At 45.2% G+C, this 15,563-nt stretch overlaps 1 protein-coding gene across 6 annotated transcripts in view; it reads right to left on the bottom strand.

Moving 5' to 3' along the window:
• Positions 1-15,563, bottom strand: part of CPM (carboxypeptidase M) — a 103,027-nt gene that overhangs the window by 25,822 nt on the left and 61,642 nt on the right. For all 6 annotated transcript variants that reach the window (XM_059402494.1, XM_059402496.1, XM_059402497.1 and 3 more), the window contains one exon: positions 2,242-2,339. In XM_059402494.1, the coding sequence (XP_059258477.1) occupies positions 2,242-2,339 (98 nt within the window). The remainder of the gene's footprint in view (positions 1-2,241; positions 2,340-15,563) is intronic.

The raw sequence follows: 15,563 nt of genomic DNA, 5'->3' as shown, positions 1-15,563 counted from the left end.
ACAGACTCGTCTGTGTGAAGCCATCACTGTCCCCAGCTTCTCGTGGCACCAGGAGGGCAGAAGGTATAAGATCTCACATTCAGGGTAAGTTCCTCAGTGGCCCATGAGCCCAGACTTTGCCACCAGCTGGGACACACGTGAGATCACAGGGTCTCACGTCCCTGCCCCACGGCACACCGGGACTTTCTCCCTTCTCGACCTCAGTCCTAAGCATTCCTCAAAGACTCAGGGTGAATGACAGCCCCAGTTTGATGGGGATGCCTTAACTACCTGGACACCAAGAGGCCAAAAGTCTGGGAAGGCACATGTTAGGAAGAAGCCAACTTGGAGGTGAGTGAGGGAAAGGACTCTGGCTTGTCCTTCAAAGTTTCAGCTTGGAGGACTATCTCTGAGCAGCACACTGGAACCTGTGAAGTGCCAGGCACTCAACAAATACACTCCTGCACTTAACACGTGCTCTCGGCCTCCTACTGAAGCTGGACTCCGCAGGCCTGGATTCACAGACGACACAGCGAGGGGCACGTCCGGGCTGCCTTCCGTGGCCAACAGCTGTCTTACCACAACACCGGGCAGACTCCCCCAAGTCTGACAGGCAAAGCCCGGCCACACTCAGGAAAGTCATGTGGGGACTGACCCTCCCTCTGCTCACAAATCAGGCCCCCCGACCTACACCTTCCTTAGAGGCGAGCGTCTGCATCCTCCTTCCACTGCGAGAAGCAGCCCCTGCCGGCAGGCCAGACCAGCAGTACACGTCCTGAGGAGAGGATCCTGCTCGCACAGAGCCTGGGTTTGGGGAGGCCGAAGCCAGGACAGGAAGGCCAGCACCAGAGAGAGCCTGCCACCACCTTTGTCAACTCCCCAGGGTCCTCACAAGTCACAGGGTTGTACGAGGAGGCTATGCCTTTATGTCGACATTCCTTGAAGGTACGCATGTTTTAGAGGGCGCTATACACGTTGCCATGTGAATTTTCTCGACTGTGATGACTGGGAACTATCTTTCCCTTCCACTCAACTGCCCAGGCCCATGAGGTCCCGGGAACAGAAAATACCATAGCGGTCACATTTCCAGAATCCATTCTAAGTGGTGTAAGGTGGTATCTCGATGTGGTTTTAATTTGAATCTCCCTGATGGCTAGTGATGATGAACATTTTTTCATGTGTCTGATAGCCACTTGTATGTCTTCATTGGAGAAGTGTCTGTTCATATCTTCTGCCCATTTTTTGATATGATTATCTGTTTTGTGTGTGTTGAGTTTGAGAAGTTCTTTATAGATCCTGGATATCAACCTTTTGTCTGTACTGTCATTTGCAAATATCTTCTCCCATTCTGTGGGTTGCCTCTTTGTTTTGTTGACTGTTTCCTTTGCTGTGCAGAAGCTTTTGATTTTGATGAAGTCCCAAAAGTTCATTTTCGCTTTTGTTTCCTTTGCCTTTGGAAACATATCTTGAAAGAAGTTGCTGTGGCTGATATCGAAGAGGTTACTGCCTATATTCTCCTCTAGAATTCTGATGGATTCTTGTCTCACATTGAGGTCTTTTATCCACTTTGAGTTTATCTTTGTGTACGGTGTAAGAGAATGCAGAATCTTCCGAGGGAGCGTGGTAAGAGCTAGAGACGCGCCCTCAAAGGCCTGACAGGAATGACTGCCAAGCAGGAGGGGTTAAGGGGGTAATGTGCACAACAAAATAAATAACATGGCATCAAAAAAAATGAAACAAAATGAGAGATTATCTCTGAGAAGTTGGAAAAGAGGCGAGACATTATTATAAAATTAAAGAGCATTGGTTGAATAAGAGAACCTAAAGTTTGCCCCAACTTCAATATTGAAAACACGGAGTAGAAGATTATGAGAAGGTGACAAAGGCTTTCAAAAAGCCAGCTATTAGGAATTCGGACAGCTCTCTGGGATCTTCTGACTGTTTTGAGTTCAAACATAACAGAGCTCCTTAGCCGGGTCACCTTGAGGCCCACCGGGATGGGGGACTGTCAACTTGGGACGGGTTTCGGGGACTCAGCTGGTCATGCAAGTCTAGGGTAGCTCCGGTGACCCTCTGGGGGCACTGCCTGTGGTGGCTGCCAGGCCTGATTCCTTAAATTCTCCCAGAAGTCCTCACTGGAAGACCTTTCCAGATTTTTGGAATGATTTCTATTGCTTCCTTCCTTAGCATTTATATGGAGCCCGAGAGACTGGAGGGGAAGTGTCCCTGGTGACATTTCAGATATTCGAGCCGCACACATACCTCGTCTCCATGCATGTTGGCCACGTATTTGAATTCTGGAATCCCAATTCTGTGCTCCTTTGGGAAGCGCCCCACGACAAGAACCCACAGGTTTCTGCCTTTAGAGGGAAGAAAGAGATAGCAAAGTAAGTTGTGTTTGCAAATGACAGACGAACTCTGGGAGAATGAGCAGAGAACGCAAACTGCTGCTTCTCCCACCTGACCGGCATCTCAAGACGCCCGAAGTGTGCGAGACTTAACCCCTTGTGCTCACAATGCTTAGTTCACTTCCAGCCCCAACCCCTCCGATTTAGCACAGATATTTCACTTATTATTTTAAAATGTGATTTTTAAAAATTGAAGACTGATTAGGCCACATGGGTCTGCTTTTTCCAAAACACGTGTATTCTTGGCTCTGAGTTCCTAGTGTTTTATAGGAATGACCTTGCTCATTCACCCATTATACATACTTAAGTTATAGCTGATGGTTGACTGGGAGGGTGCCGTAACTCTCAGTTCAAAGAAAGTGAAGAAGCAACAGGGAATAAAACACGGAACTCAGAAGGGAGATGGTTTTTAAAGTAACAAATCCGGAGTCTGGTGTCAAACACCGGTATGACACGGCTCCTTGAGTGTCCTTGATCTGCACAAGTCCTGTCGAGAAAACCACAACCAGAATCCAACCTAAGGATACTTCAAGGAATACTTCTAAGTCCTAATCCTGCCGTGAGGAGCGTGATTTGGGCAAGGAATGGCAGGGACCAAAGATCACCGAGGATTCGCTCTGTGTAGACAGTACAGTCGGTACTCGGGTACACGTTATCTCAGTAATCCCTGGTCATGACCCACAGAGATGGATTTTCAACCAAACCTTACAAATGAGAAAACTGATCTTCCAAACACTTGAGCAAGCTGCTTGTGATTACACAGCCAGTAAGAGGCTGTGATCTGAGCCCCAGAGGCAAGACGTGACCTATTTGACTTCAATTCGGGGGCTCCTTCCACTAAAGAAAACGGTCCATCTCTCAGGAGGCCTGGATTCCTAATCAGTAAAACGAAGAGGTCCCTTTCAGTTCTAACAGCGACTCTTTTAGTCATCAGCCTCTCTTAATATAAAGACTTGAAAATTAGAAATTGAGGAATATGTTCAAAATCTATCACACACATATACATTCAAATACCCGTGATATCAAGACTTCTGTGGAATTCAAGAGCCTGGGGGTGGGTATATCACAGCAGCTGATGGGCTTATGGGGAGCAGGTCACCCTGGAATTTCAGATCCAGTCCCTTAAATCAGGGTCCCACAGGTTGAGGAACTCTCAGTTGCCATGAGAAATCCAGGAAGAAACAGATACTGAGCCTGCTTTTTCACCATCCATTCTCCATTTATTGTAACAGTATTTTAGGTACATGTTTCATGAGAGGGTGATGCTTTAAATTTTGTAAACGCAGGAGGTCTCAGAAACACCCACAAAATGCCGTTTATCTGACCGGACTAGATAGAGCAGAGTCTTCATTCACTCATATGTTCACCCAGTTAGTATGACTCCTTCCAGCCACTGAGACGTGTGATCAGACGACACAGGTATAAGTTATACTCTCCACACCCAGGGAGCTTCTGATCTAGTGAGAAAAGCAATGTGCAAACATATAATTGCACTAGACAGTGACATACACGGCCAGAGAAGTGTATGTAAGGAACGGTTGTACATGCAGAATAAAAGAAATGGTTCATTCTTTCCAAGGACGGAGATCATGAAAAGCTTTACAGATGACTTCTGAACAGAGTTTGGAAGAATGATTCTAAGTCTGCCATATGGACAAGTATAATCCATCCCGTGATTTCCCATCAGAACCATTTCATTATCCAGAACTTTCTGTCCCCTAGTAGGATTTCTCAGGTCATCTGGAATTTCAATTCTACGAAGTTAACATTCTCATGTGAGCCAAGTTTTGTTTTTGTTTTTTTGTTTTTAAGGCTGGGTGTGGAGCCTACTTTAAAAAACAACAACAGGGGCACCTGCGTGGCTCAGGGGGTTAAGCATCTGCCTTCCGCTCAGGTCATGATCCCAGGGTCCTGGGATTTAGCCCCACGTCAGGCTCACTGCTCAGCAGGAAGCCTATTTCTCCCTCTCCCACTCCCCCTGCTTGTGTTCCCTCTCTTGCTGTGTCTCTGTAAAATAAATAAATAAAATCTTAAAAGAAAAAGCACTGCCACCACCACAAAAAACCACGGGGCTTAAACACAACACTGATACCATTACCTGAGCTGAGATCAAGAGTCAGAAGCTTAACCAATGGAACCACCCCAGTGCCCCAAGGAAGAACTTTCTCTGAACAAGCTAAAAAACCTGGCTCTTTAGGTTTCCTTCTGCAGAATGTTTTTTTTGTAGCTATTAATGCTTTTAAGGTAAAAATAATCACAGATGTGTACAGAATATGATTTAGTCCCCTCACAGGCAAGAGGGGAAATTCAATATCATCTGAACATAATACTTAACAACTGTTGTAACTGTATAACAACAGATTTGCAACAGCTGGCCTGTTACACAAGGCTAGGACCTAAGACAACAAAACCTGACATGGAGATCCAATCCTAATTGGTTTAAGGAAAGAGGGAGACCAATAAAACCTAAGTAAAGAAGCACTTTATGTGCAATTCAGTCTCAATTTTAACATGAATGGCCCCTAAAGGAACTGCAATGAGAAAATTTACCTTGAAATACCTCAATGGCATTAACTTTGAGAATGAAAACCAACCAATAATCCTAGAAGATATTCATGCAATACTTCCGGAATGACAAGCTTCTTGAAGGCTTTTAACCTCCCTTTCCAACAAACACTGGCCATCTCTGGCTTAGACCAAAGTAAATGCAGAAAGGACAAAATTTACTTTCCACAGTATGATTGCCAAGGTCAGGGTATTTAAACAAGATTTTTTTTTCCTATCAAGGTTGGAAAGGCTACCCTTATTCCCCACCCCCTTTTTAAAGATTTTTATGTATTTATTTGACAGAGAGAGAGACCACAAGGCAGGCAGAGAGATGGGGGGAAGCAGGCTCCCTGCTGAGCAGAGAGCCTGATGTGGGGGTTGATCCCAGGATCCTGAGATCATGACCTGAGCCGAAGGCAGAGGCTTAACCCACTGAGCCACCCAGGCGCCCCATTCCCCCCTAATAGCAGGTGTGCTGAAGAGTTCTGAAATGCTTAGCCTCTTTCTCTTCACTACAAAGTAAATGAAACCTGGATTCCGAATATTTTAGTATCTATATTATGTTCAGGAACTTGGACTTTGACACAAATCCAAGGGACGTGACACAGGTGCCCAATTGGGTTTGCTCAGAAGATCAGGAAAAGCTTTACAAAATTTAGAAGGATTCACAAAAATCCAAACACAAGAAAGCAGGCAAAACATGTCAGGAAATACTTTAGGAGTTCAGGAAAAAGCTGATGGCAAAATGCAGAAAAGTAAGTAAAGCTTCAACCGGTAGGAATGGGAGGAGTGTTGTGCCCACATCAGAATCACCTGGATCCTTGGAAAAATGCCAACCCCTGAGCCCCAGCTGCTAAATCGAACTCTAGGGGTGAAGCTGAAAACTGCATTTAACAGGCGGCCTTGGTGATTCTGAGGCATATTAAACTTTGAAAGCTGGCTGAGGCTGAGGCGGTGAACATCCAGATAGATCTGGAAGGTCCTTGGTTTTTAAGTAAAATCGTCTCATTTTTACATATAATCATTAGCACGTGTCTATATTAACAAATATACCTTTATATCTTTTTAAACGGATGCTTATTTTTTTACTATTTGAATATATTACACTGGTTCAACCACCGCTCTTTTGTTAGATGTCCAAAACTAGTTTTATGTGAACTCCAGCGTACCCACCAAAATTACAGAATTTCAAAATCAGAAGACAAAATTATATTAATTACAGCCATGTAAAAACAGACTGTTCATTTAAAGAGTACCACGCAAGGAGACCGCCCCACGGCACATAAAGCCTGAAATCAACAGATGGGTCTTCAGGGGTCCACAGTGATGCACTTGGAGTGAGAAGCGTTTGACTGATAGAGCAATGAAATCAAAACACTTTTTTCTCACTTCCCTATCTTTCCATTTTCTCAAATCTACGCCACCAAACCCTATCATTCACAAAGTACAGGTCCTCTGCACCAGACTCCAGCCTCCACACATATGTACGTGACCTGCACAACACCTCGTGGGACGGGCGCAACCCGCCACTCAGTGCTGTGGAAACCGATTTGAGTGGCAGTCCCAGAGTCCGCACCCAGGTCTGTCTGATTTGAGAATTTGTATTCTTCTGATGATGCCAGGTTGCCTTTATCTCCCTGGAAGTACTAGGTGGGCCAGAGCCACTGTCACCCTGGGGGAAATGTTCCCAGGCAGTCCTCTCAATGTTGTGTTGCCATGGTTCACACCAGGAACAGGATCCAGGTGCCAGCTGGCGAGGACCAGTGGAGCTAGGACAGGAGCCCCAACTCAAGGGCTAGTCTCCCTGTCAGGCTCTCCCTGCTGAGGGTTCCAGACTCTGCCTTGGTGGTCTGGTCACCGGAGCGCAGCTGCTTAATGATGAAACACGTTCCAGTTTTCCATGAGGCTTGTTTGTACTGTTTGATTCGCGAAGCTCTGGTATCCAGAGGGATGAATCAGCTGCTCATTTCCCAGACTCCACAGGGCTCTGCGTATCCATACGATCACCCCCGGAGCTAAGGCAGAGCCTGAGAGAGCTTGCCCGAGCGTCCTCATATATAAGCGGGAATAACCGCTCCTTGGGCAAGGCTGTGGTAAGGCTGATGAGTTCCTTCCTCCTTCCCTGCGGATGAGTCAAAGATCTGACACCACACCTTTAATTTCACTTGTGCACGTTCCCATTACCACACACACACACACAGAGAACTCAGCATGCGGAGTTTAGCCCTACATTAAATAATGGGCAAGTCGAACACAGTACAGCACTTAAACACTCGGCCTCCAAGTTCACATGGCCTCTGGCTTTGAAGTGGAGGAAAAGAGGATCCTGACGGATGGCTCATTACAAAAACCACCCCCCACACACACACACAAGTAGCAAACAAACACGTACAAAAAGCATGAGCAAGTGTTTCCTGACTGGCCATGCCCACATAGTAGCATCATTCAGAGCTCACAGCATCCCTGTGTACTCACTTAACCCCGACAACTGCCTCTGGGAGGGAGGCACGAGGATGCCCCTTGCAGCCAGGTGGGCACAATCTTAGGTAACCTCAGAAGGCCATTGTTCTCCAAGTGTGGTCTCCGGACCAGCAACATCAGCGTCACCTGTGAGCTCGTGAAATATGCACTTTCTCGGGCTCTACCCCAGATGTGCTGAATAGGGAACTGAGTGAGGACCAGTGGTCTCTGTTTCAGTAAGAACCCAAGGGATCCTCACACGCACTGAAGTTTAAAAATTGCTGTAACAAGAGCTGGAGATTTGGGGTATTAAAATTTCTGTGGTAGAGTTTAGCTTCTCCTGTCTGATATGCTCTCCGTGACCCACCCACCCCAAACAATCCTTCTCTCCACTGACTCTTCTTCATTCTTATTGTTGATAACCAGTATTTTTTTTCCAGACAGGGGCTCCCAGAACCCTAAGATTTTGTGGGGATGACCAGAGGTGAGGAAAGTTTAAACACTTTGCTTTAAAACTACTCAAGAGTCTGCTTCTCAATTTCTCCCTCTGCACACTGCCCCCCGCCCCGCTCATGCACATGCACTCTAAAATCAATCGATCAGCGGCACCTGAGTGGCTCAGTTGTTAAGCATCTGCCTTCAGCTCAGGTCATGATCCCAGGGTTTTGGGATCAAGCCCCACCTCAGTCTCCCTGCTCAGCAGGGAGCCTGCTTCTCCTCCCTCTGCTTGCCACTCCGCCTGCTTGGGCTCTCTCTCTGTCAAATCAAATAAATAAAACCTTTATTCTCTCTCCCTCTCAACCCCCACCCCCTCCTCCCCAATGTGTGTGCTCATAAAAAAAAGTTATACCATAGTAAGACATCATCGGCAAAGCCTAGCTCTTCAAATTTTTTCCCTGGATACTCTCATTTTATCTGCCTGCATCATCAAATAGTATTTGTACGTGCACAGATACGATTCCAGATCTGAAATAATACTTAAGGGTTCTAGAAGTGCAGACTGGAACAGGAATAGAGAAAAATGGAACACAGAGGGACCTGAATACTTGTCCTGTGGAATCCAAGCGGGGCAGTCTCAAGCCAGGCGAACAGAAGAGGTGCTTTAAGGATGCAGTAAAACCCAGGCAGGAAGAGCAGTAGCCCAGTTACCTGTTGGAACACAAGCCTGCCTGACCTTGGGAGCCAGGAACGGGACAGCTGAGGCTTGGCTAGCCCATGGCCAGGAGACTAAGCTGAGAACAGCAGCCTGCAAATAGCCAGCGGCCGCAGCCTGGACAGACCCTGTGCTCCTGGAGGCAACCGGACTCCTTTATAAATCCTGGTATGGACTTGACAAAAATCAGACTCATCTTCACTGTGAAAGCTACTAGCCTGGACAGAGGCTTAGCCTTTCATTTGGCCATTTATTCATTCAATAAATAGGTATTGGATGCCTAGCCGGAGTCTGGCATTTAGTCAGCTGAAACAATTGTAAAAATCGCTGCTTATCCTGGCCTGAAAAACACTAATTTCCCATTTTAAAAAATATTTTGGAATGTCATAGTTTATTTTTTTATTTCTACTCCCCACATGAGGATCAAACGTACAACCCTGCGATCAAGAGTTTCAGGCTCTACTGACCGAGCCAGCCAGGTGCCCCTGACTCTCTGATTTCTGACATCACTTTCATTTGAGGGGGAAAAAAGTCCAAATGAAGCACAGTGTCTTATAAACCTTCCATTATTTGGGAGGTTAATCAAACATGAATCAAATCCCATGGTGCCATGGCATATCCTGCAGTAGCTCCCCAAGGCATTAAGGCAGAACCCAAGCCCCTCAGCATGGCACAGCGGACCTCTCATGGTCTGTCCACTCCCTGACTCAGCAGCCAGCCCCAGCCACAATCCCATACACCAGGCTCCAGCCATTCTTGATGATGTGTAGTCCCCGAAGGAGCCCACCATCTGCCTCTACCTTTACTGCATGCCATTCCTTCCGCACGGAGAGTTCTCTGTCCACTTGTGCAAAGCGGCCAACTTCCACTGGCCTTCTTGAGGCTCAGCCAAGAGCCTCCTTCCATCCAACACTTTTCTTACCCTCTCTTCCCTTGGTGCCATCCCTTGCCAGCCTGAGTTACTCTCCCTCTGCAACCTTCAGAGTACTTCTTCAGCCCCTCTTCTAATACTTTGAAACCGCAGGTTTTCCTGCAAGCAAGGGTGTATCACTGTGCTTACAGAATCTCTTATAGTGCCTGGCACATACAGAGAAGATGGACGAATGATGGGTGACTAGATAAATTAATAATTGAGGAAGTCCAGCTGGAGCTGGGGTCACCCCTGGTCCAGAGACTAGATGGTGTTTTCCAGTATTATGGAAAAGCCTGCATCTAGTCTACAAAGTACTATTTGGGTAGGATCTGGAAAGGATCAAATTTTCTAGATTGCAATTCTAGAGTAGATGGACCTTCTTGGAGTATTACCATGGGGTGCAGATATCCAAACCAAATATCTGGCTTTGTGTTGGATTATTCCAACATTATGGGGGGATGGGCTCTCATAGGCATACACATTTGTCCCCATGCAAAGCACTAGTGTTCTGAAATGATACTGGGGCAAGGTGGATATTAGGTTCCATTGTATATCTTCCTGAACAGGTGAGTGGGGTGGTAGAGGGCGTTGGAGATTCAGTTTCCAAATCAGGGATTCCTCTGATTTGCTGAGAGACATTCCCTTTTTTAATCGATAAACGGAAAGGAAAATTTTGAAGATGCATTGAGTTGGGATAAATTTTTTTTTTAATTGCAAAACTAGTCATGACTCCCAGAGAAGCACAGCAGTTTGTCTCATTAATCATTAACCAGCAATCCAAACAAGAGGATTCTAGGAAATTCCTCTGCCTTTCTGCTCTGGCAAGTCTACCTTCTCTGATCTTCCCCCTCTATTCCCAGGTCAGAGGCTGATGAATCTGTTCCCCCTTTCCCTAAGAATTTTAGTTTTAAAGCTATAAAGTATATGAAGTTTTAAAAAATTGAGTTTTAAGAACTAGCCATCATTCTCATATCCCAACCACCATAATTTCTCTATGTTCCTGTCTAGTCTCCCCCCCCCCCCTTAATATAGTGGGAGGAAACTTGTTTTTACATCCCCAAAGTGAAAATCTCCAGAGGCCTCATACTATAAAAAGCTGAGAACTTCCTTTTTGGTCCCTCAGGAGAGAAGTCAAACATCACCCGAACATTCTTTCGAAGAGCCGTGCAGCAATCACGGGAGCGAAACTGAGTATTATCTTAAAATGCAAACAGCACTTAAAGAGGTTTCTTCAATCTTGTTTGAAAAGATGCAATAGGGCGCCTGGGTGGCTCAGTTAGTAAAGGGACAGCCTTTGGCTCAGGTCATGATCCCGGACTTCCAGGATAGAGTCCCGCATGGGGTTCCCAGCTCCATTGGGAGTCTGCTTCTCCCTCTGACCTTCTCCTCTCTCATTCATTCTCTCTCAAATAAATAAATAAAATCTTTAAAAAAAAAATGAAAAGATGCAATAATTACAGCTTGCACTACACATTGGTTGTGCATCTGAGAGCTCTCTTTCATGGTCAGGAGCATTCACTTCAATGTCCATGTTCTAGTTCTTTCTCCCCAGTTGTTTTTATTTCTATGAGTTCCTGTAGGTGTCACAGAGCTGTGATTTGTGATGAGGTCAATTCAGATTCACTTGGCCCAGAAAAAGACCGTGTGCTGGAGGCTGGCTTATCCTTACTGCATATTTGTTACCCTAGGAACTCATCTTTTAGTGGTAAGGAAGAATGGCAATTGATTTACTAGTTTCCTCATAAGATACTTGGGAGGATTGAACTTTTTCCTTCCATCATCCCCACTTCCTGCGCCTGTGCTCTGAAAGGCTTTCATCTGAGAGTGAAGCGGCTCAGAGTCCAGACAGAAGGTGATGGCACTCCTGACAATAGGAGGAGCCCTGAGGTTGTCCATGAGAGGAGGTTCCTTCTAGGACTAGAACTTCTAGTTCAAATAGACCAAAAACCAGGGCATCTGATGAACTGGCAGGTACTGACAGTTCTGATGAACTGGCGGGTAACAGAGGTACTGAGATTTAAATCTCACCAAGGATCAACAGTTTAGTAAGTACATCAAAACCAGTATTTTAGGGGCGCCTGGCTGGCTCAGTGGGTTGAGCTGCTGCCTTCGGCTCAGGTCATGATCTCGGGGTCCTGGGATCAAGTCCCACGTCGGGCTCTCTGCTCAGCAGGGGGCCTGCTTCCCTTCCTCTCTCTCTGCCTGCCTCTCTGCCTACTTGTAATCTCCTTCTGTCAAATAAATAAATAAAATCTTAAAAAAAAAAACACTAGTATTTTAGGGGCATACCACCTACCTCAAAAGAGCATCTTGGATTTTTTCCTATTTATTTACCTGAAAGAGAGAGAGCATGAGCAGAGGGAGAGACGACTCCCCAATAAGCAGGGAGCTCCACACAGCCCAGAACTTGATCCCAGAACCCCGGGGTCATAACCTGAGCCGAAGGCAGACACTTAACTGACAGAGCCACCCAGGTACCCAGCATCTAGGATTTCTTAAAAGATACTCAGTGTCCCTGCAGCGGCACTTTATGTACTGACGCAGGTTCTAGAATCTTTAACCGCCGGTTCTGCCACTTACTAGCCATGTGGTATTGGGCAAGTTGCCTCATCTCTCAAGCTGAATCCATTCTGTCATCTTCGTTACGGGATGAAGAGTACCCACACCTCACGGGGCTGCTGTCTCATTTAACCCACCCCGGGCTTGACGAACAGTGCTGGAAACACGGTAAACACACGTCTGTCTGAGGGCCTCAAGTGCACAGAACTGGCTGATGACTAAATTTAGGCTCTAGCCGATGAGGCAGCAGTGGCACAATTAAAGAAAATGTTCAAATCAAAGTATCCATAACATACGGATAGAGACCTTCTGCCAGGAGTCAGCAGCAATGTATGTTCCAGAAGATCTGTGGATCAGATCAGCTCAGAAAGACCAATACCCACATAAGTTTAAAAAAAAAAAAAAAAGAAAAGAAAAAGAAAAAGAAAAAAATAGAAGTATGAACCCAGAAAGTGGAAGGGCCTATCTTGAGAAAACATGTCTTTCAAAATCTGTTAGTAAAAAAACAGTCACAAACATTCTTATCACCAGACACCCAGCGAGTTTTTAAGTCCAGGCCCTGAATCTCATTCAGAATTCCCAGGACGAGAAGCTCGAGGATAGGGTTGAGCCTGGAGACTGCAGACACACAGGGCCAGAGGGCAGGGCAGGAAACCAGTCACCTCAGCTAACTGTGCCGAACCATTCACCATAAACACGTCTTCCACATTTTCTGACACTGCTTACTGTCAAAGTGATTGAAACCATAGCACAGACTTTACCAATCTCCAGGCTAGAAACCACATTAAGATTTCTAGTCTGGAGGGTCTCCAACTCACCCCTGAAAGAGCACAAGCCAAGAGCTTATAGATAAGGAATTTGTTCATTAAGGCGTCAGTCCGTGACATAAACCTGGTTCCATATGAGCGAGGCAATGTCAACAAGAGGGTGGGGGACGGTCCCAGGTTATGAGACTAAAGAGACATGAACACTAGATGCAACATGTGAGCCCGGACTGGATTCTAAGAAAAAACAAAAAAGTTATAAAAAGGCATTCTTGGGATCACCGGAGAACTTTAAAATGGAATGGGTTGTTCACTGAGTAGTATTTTTCTTGGTTCAATAATGGCGTGCTGTGGCAAGGCGGGATGAGGTCAGTTTTCGGTGACGCGTGCTCAAGCATTCAGGGAGGATGTGGCAGGTCACTCAGCATCTCTAATAGTTCAGCAGCGGAGCTCAGAGAGACAAAGCAAATGTGGCAAAAGACTAACAACTGGGGTTCTACATGAAGACTGTGGGAATGTTTCTTTTACTATTTCTGCAATTTTCCTATAAGTTCGAAATATTTCAAAATAAAAAGCTGGGGGAAGGGAGGTTTCAAAAAAGGCAAAGGTAAAAAAATCATGGCCTGATCCACTGGCTTCTGCAGCTTATAGAGGTGAAACTCAGGACCAAAAAAGGTCAGAGCTGTTCACCTGAAAGGTGAGGCCATGAGGAAGGGAATGGAGGCCTGGAGGTGAGAGACTCACTGGCTGCCTCTTCCCGGTGAAAACATGGGACTATCCTCCCAAGAAATTACTGTCAACTATCTCAGAGCAAAGCACATTCGCTTCTTACATCTCTATGGATAAAGAGAAAGAGAAATCATCCCAGCATAAATGTAAATGTTAACTAAAGGACAAACATCTCTTTGTTTTTACTACAACCGGAAAATAAACCACAAAAATATTTTTAAATCATATGATTTATGTGACCATTGAGCCTTCGGATCACCAAGTCATTAAGCCAGTGAAGGCCAAGTGACTAACACAAGATAAAAATAAAGAATCAGTAACGCTTGGGTGTTAGGCAACTGGTTCCCCAAGATCGGACTTTGGATCAGGGGAAAATAGGAATGTAACTGATTGGAATTCTTCTCTGGGCCTCAATGTGGTCACTATTCCCCTTCAGCCTTTAGTTGGAACAGAGCAGCAAAACTCTGGAGTGGGGGCAGGGCAGGGCCAGGGGCAGCAAAGTGTGGGAAAGAAGGGGCCTGTCACCAAGCCCTACAGAGACTCCAGAGGAGCCCTGCTTTACCCCATGCACATCAGTGCAGGACCACACATCTGTGACCTTCATGGATCCTTTCAATTTAGCCTTAAAAAACAAACAAAAAAACACAGCATATATTTGCTGTCAACAAACTTGAGAAGCTAATGATAATCACTCAAACACTTTTACTTTAAAAAAAAAAAAAAAAAATATATATATATATATATATATATATATATAATATTTATTTATTTATTTGACACAGAGAGAGCTCAAGAAAGCACACAAACAGGGGGAGCCGCAGAGGCAGAGGGAGAAGCAGGCTCCCCAATGAGCAGAGAGCCCAACACGGGGCTGGATCCCAGGACTCTGGGATCACAACCTGAGCTAAAGGCAGCTGCTTAACGAATGAGCCACCCAGGTGCCCCACTCAAGCATTTTCAAAGAAGTAGTGATTCTGAGATTTATTTACATTGTTTCTGTTCATTTTTAATACAACCAAGAAGAATATGGGCATATTTGAACACTATAGTTTTAGGTTGTGCCTAGAACCGTAAGCTGGTGCTAATTTCTTTTCTTTTTTTGAAGATTTTATTTTGGAGGTGCCTGGGTGGCACTTACCTTACTCAGTCAGGTAAGCATCTGATTTGGGGTCATGATCTTGGGGTCCTGAGATGAAGCCCCATATCGGGCTCCCCACTCAGCGAGGAGTCTGCTTGTCCCTCTCCTGCTGCTCCTCCCCCTGCTCAAACTCTCTCTCATTTTCTCTCAAATAAGTAAGTCTTTAAAAATAATAAAAATAAAGATTTTATTTTTAAGTAATCTCAACACCCAACACAGGGCTCAAACTCACAACCCCAGAAATGGAGAGTGACATGCTCCATGGACTGGGCCAGGGAGGCAGCCCAGCTGGTGCTAATTAATTTCTCTAGCAAAGCAGCATGTTAAATTTGCTGTCCCTATTGTTGCAAAGTGGATACAAATATAAACATTGATTTAAAAAGAACCAGTGCCCAGGCATTCACACCACTGTAACAGCCTACTTTCAGAAACTGTCAACACATTTCCCAAGCTCAAAGCAATTCCCAGTGGTGTTTTTAGCAGATCCACTCACGATGGTCACTCACTGAGAGGCATTATAGAGTGAGCCGCTTAATTTGATTAGGATTACAAAGGAAGTAGCATATTTAAATTACATAATAACTATGGAGTCTGAGGAACAACTCAAAGATTTTAAGAAATCCTATTTGCTTAAAATACTGATATTTTAGCCAATAACCAAGGTGTTTTCATACACTTCATCATATTATTTAACCCTCAGCAGAAACCCCATGAGATAGGTAAGGTAGGTATTATCCTCATTTTGCTAGTGAGGGAACAGGTGAGGATACCTTGGATTTGAAGTGTTTTTGTTTGTTTCACTCTGAGACTAATGTTTGTTCTACACTGCTCTTCCAATGTAAAACAGAACTTTCTCTGTTACCATCTTAGATGCCATACATGTTTACCTTCCTTAAGACAAAGAACTTGAGGC

The sequence above is a fragment of the Mustela nigripes genome, chromosome 6 (assembly GCF_022355385.1).
Source record: "Mustela nigripes isolate SB6536 chromosome 6, MUSNIG.SB6536, whole genome shotgun sequence".
Taxonomy (NCBI): domain Eukaryota; kingdom Metazoa; phylum Chordata; class Mammalia; order Carnivora; family Mustelidae; genus Mustela; species Mustela nigripes.
Note: the sequence above shows the minus strand (reverse complement) of the source record. Positions and strands in the feature narration are given on the sequence as shown.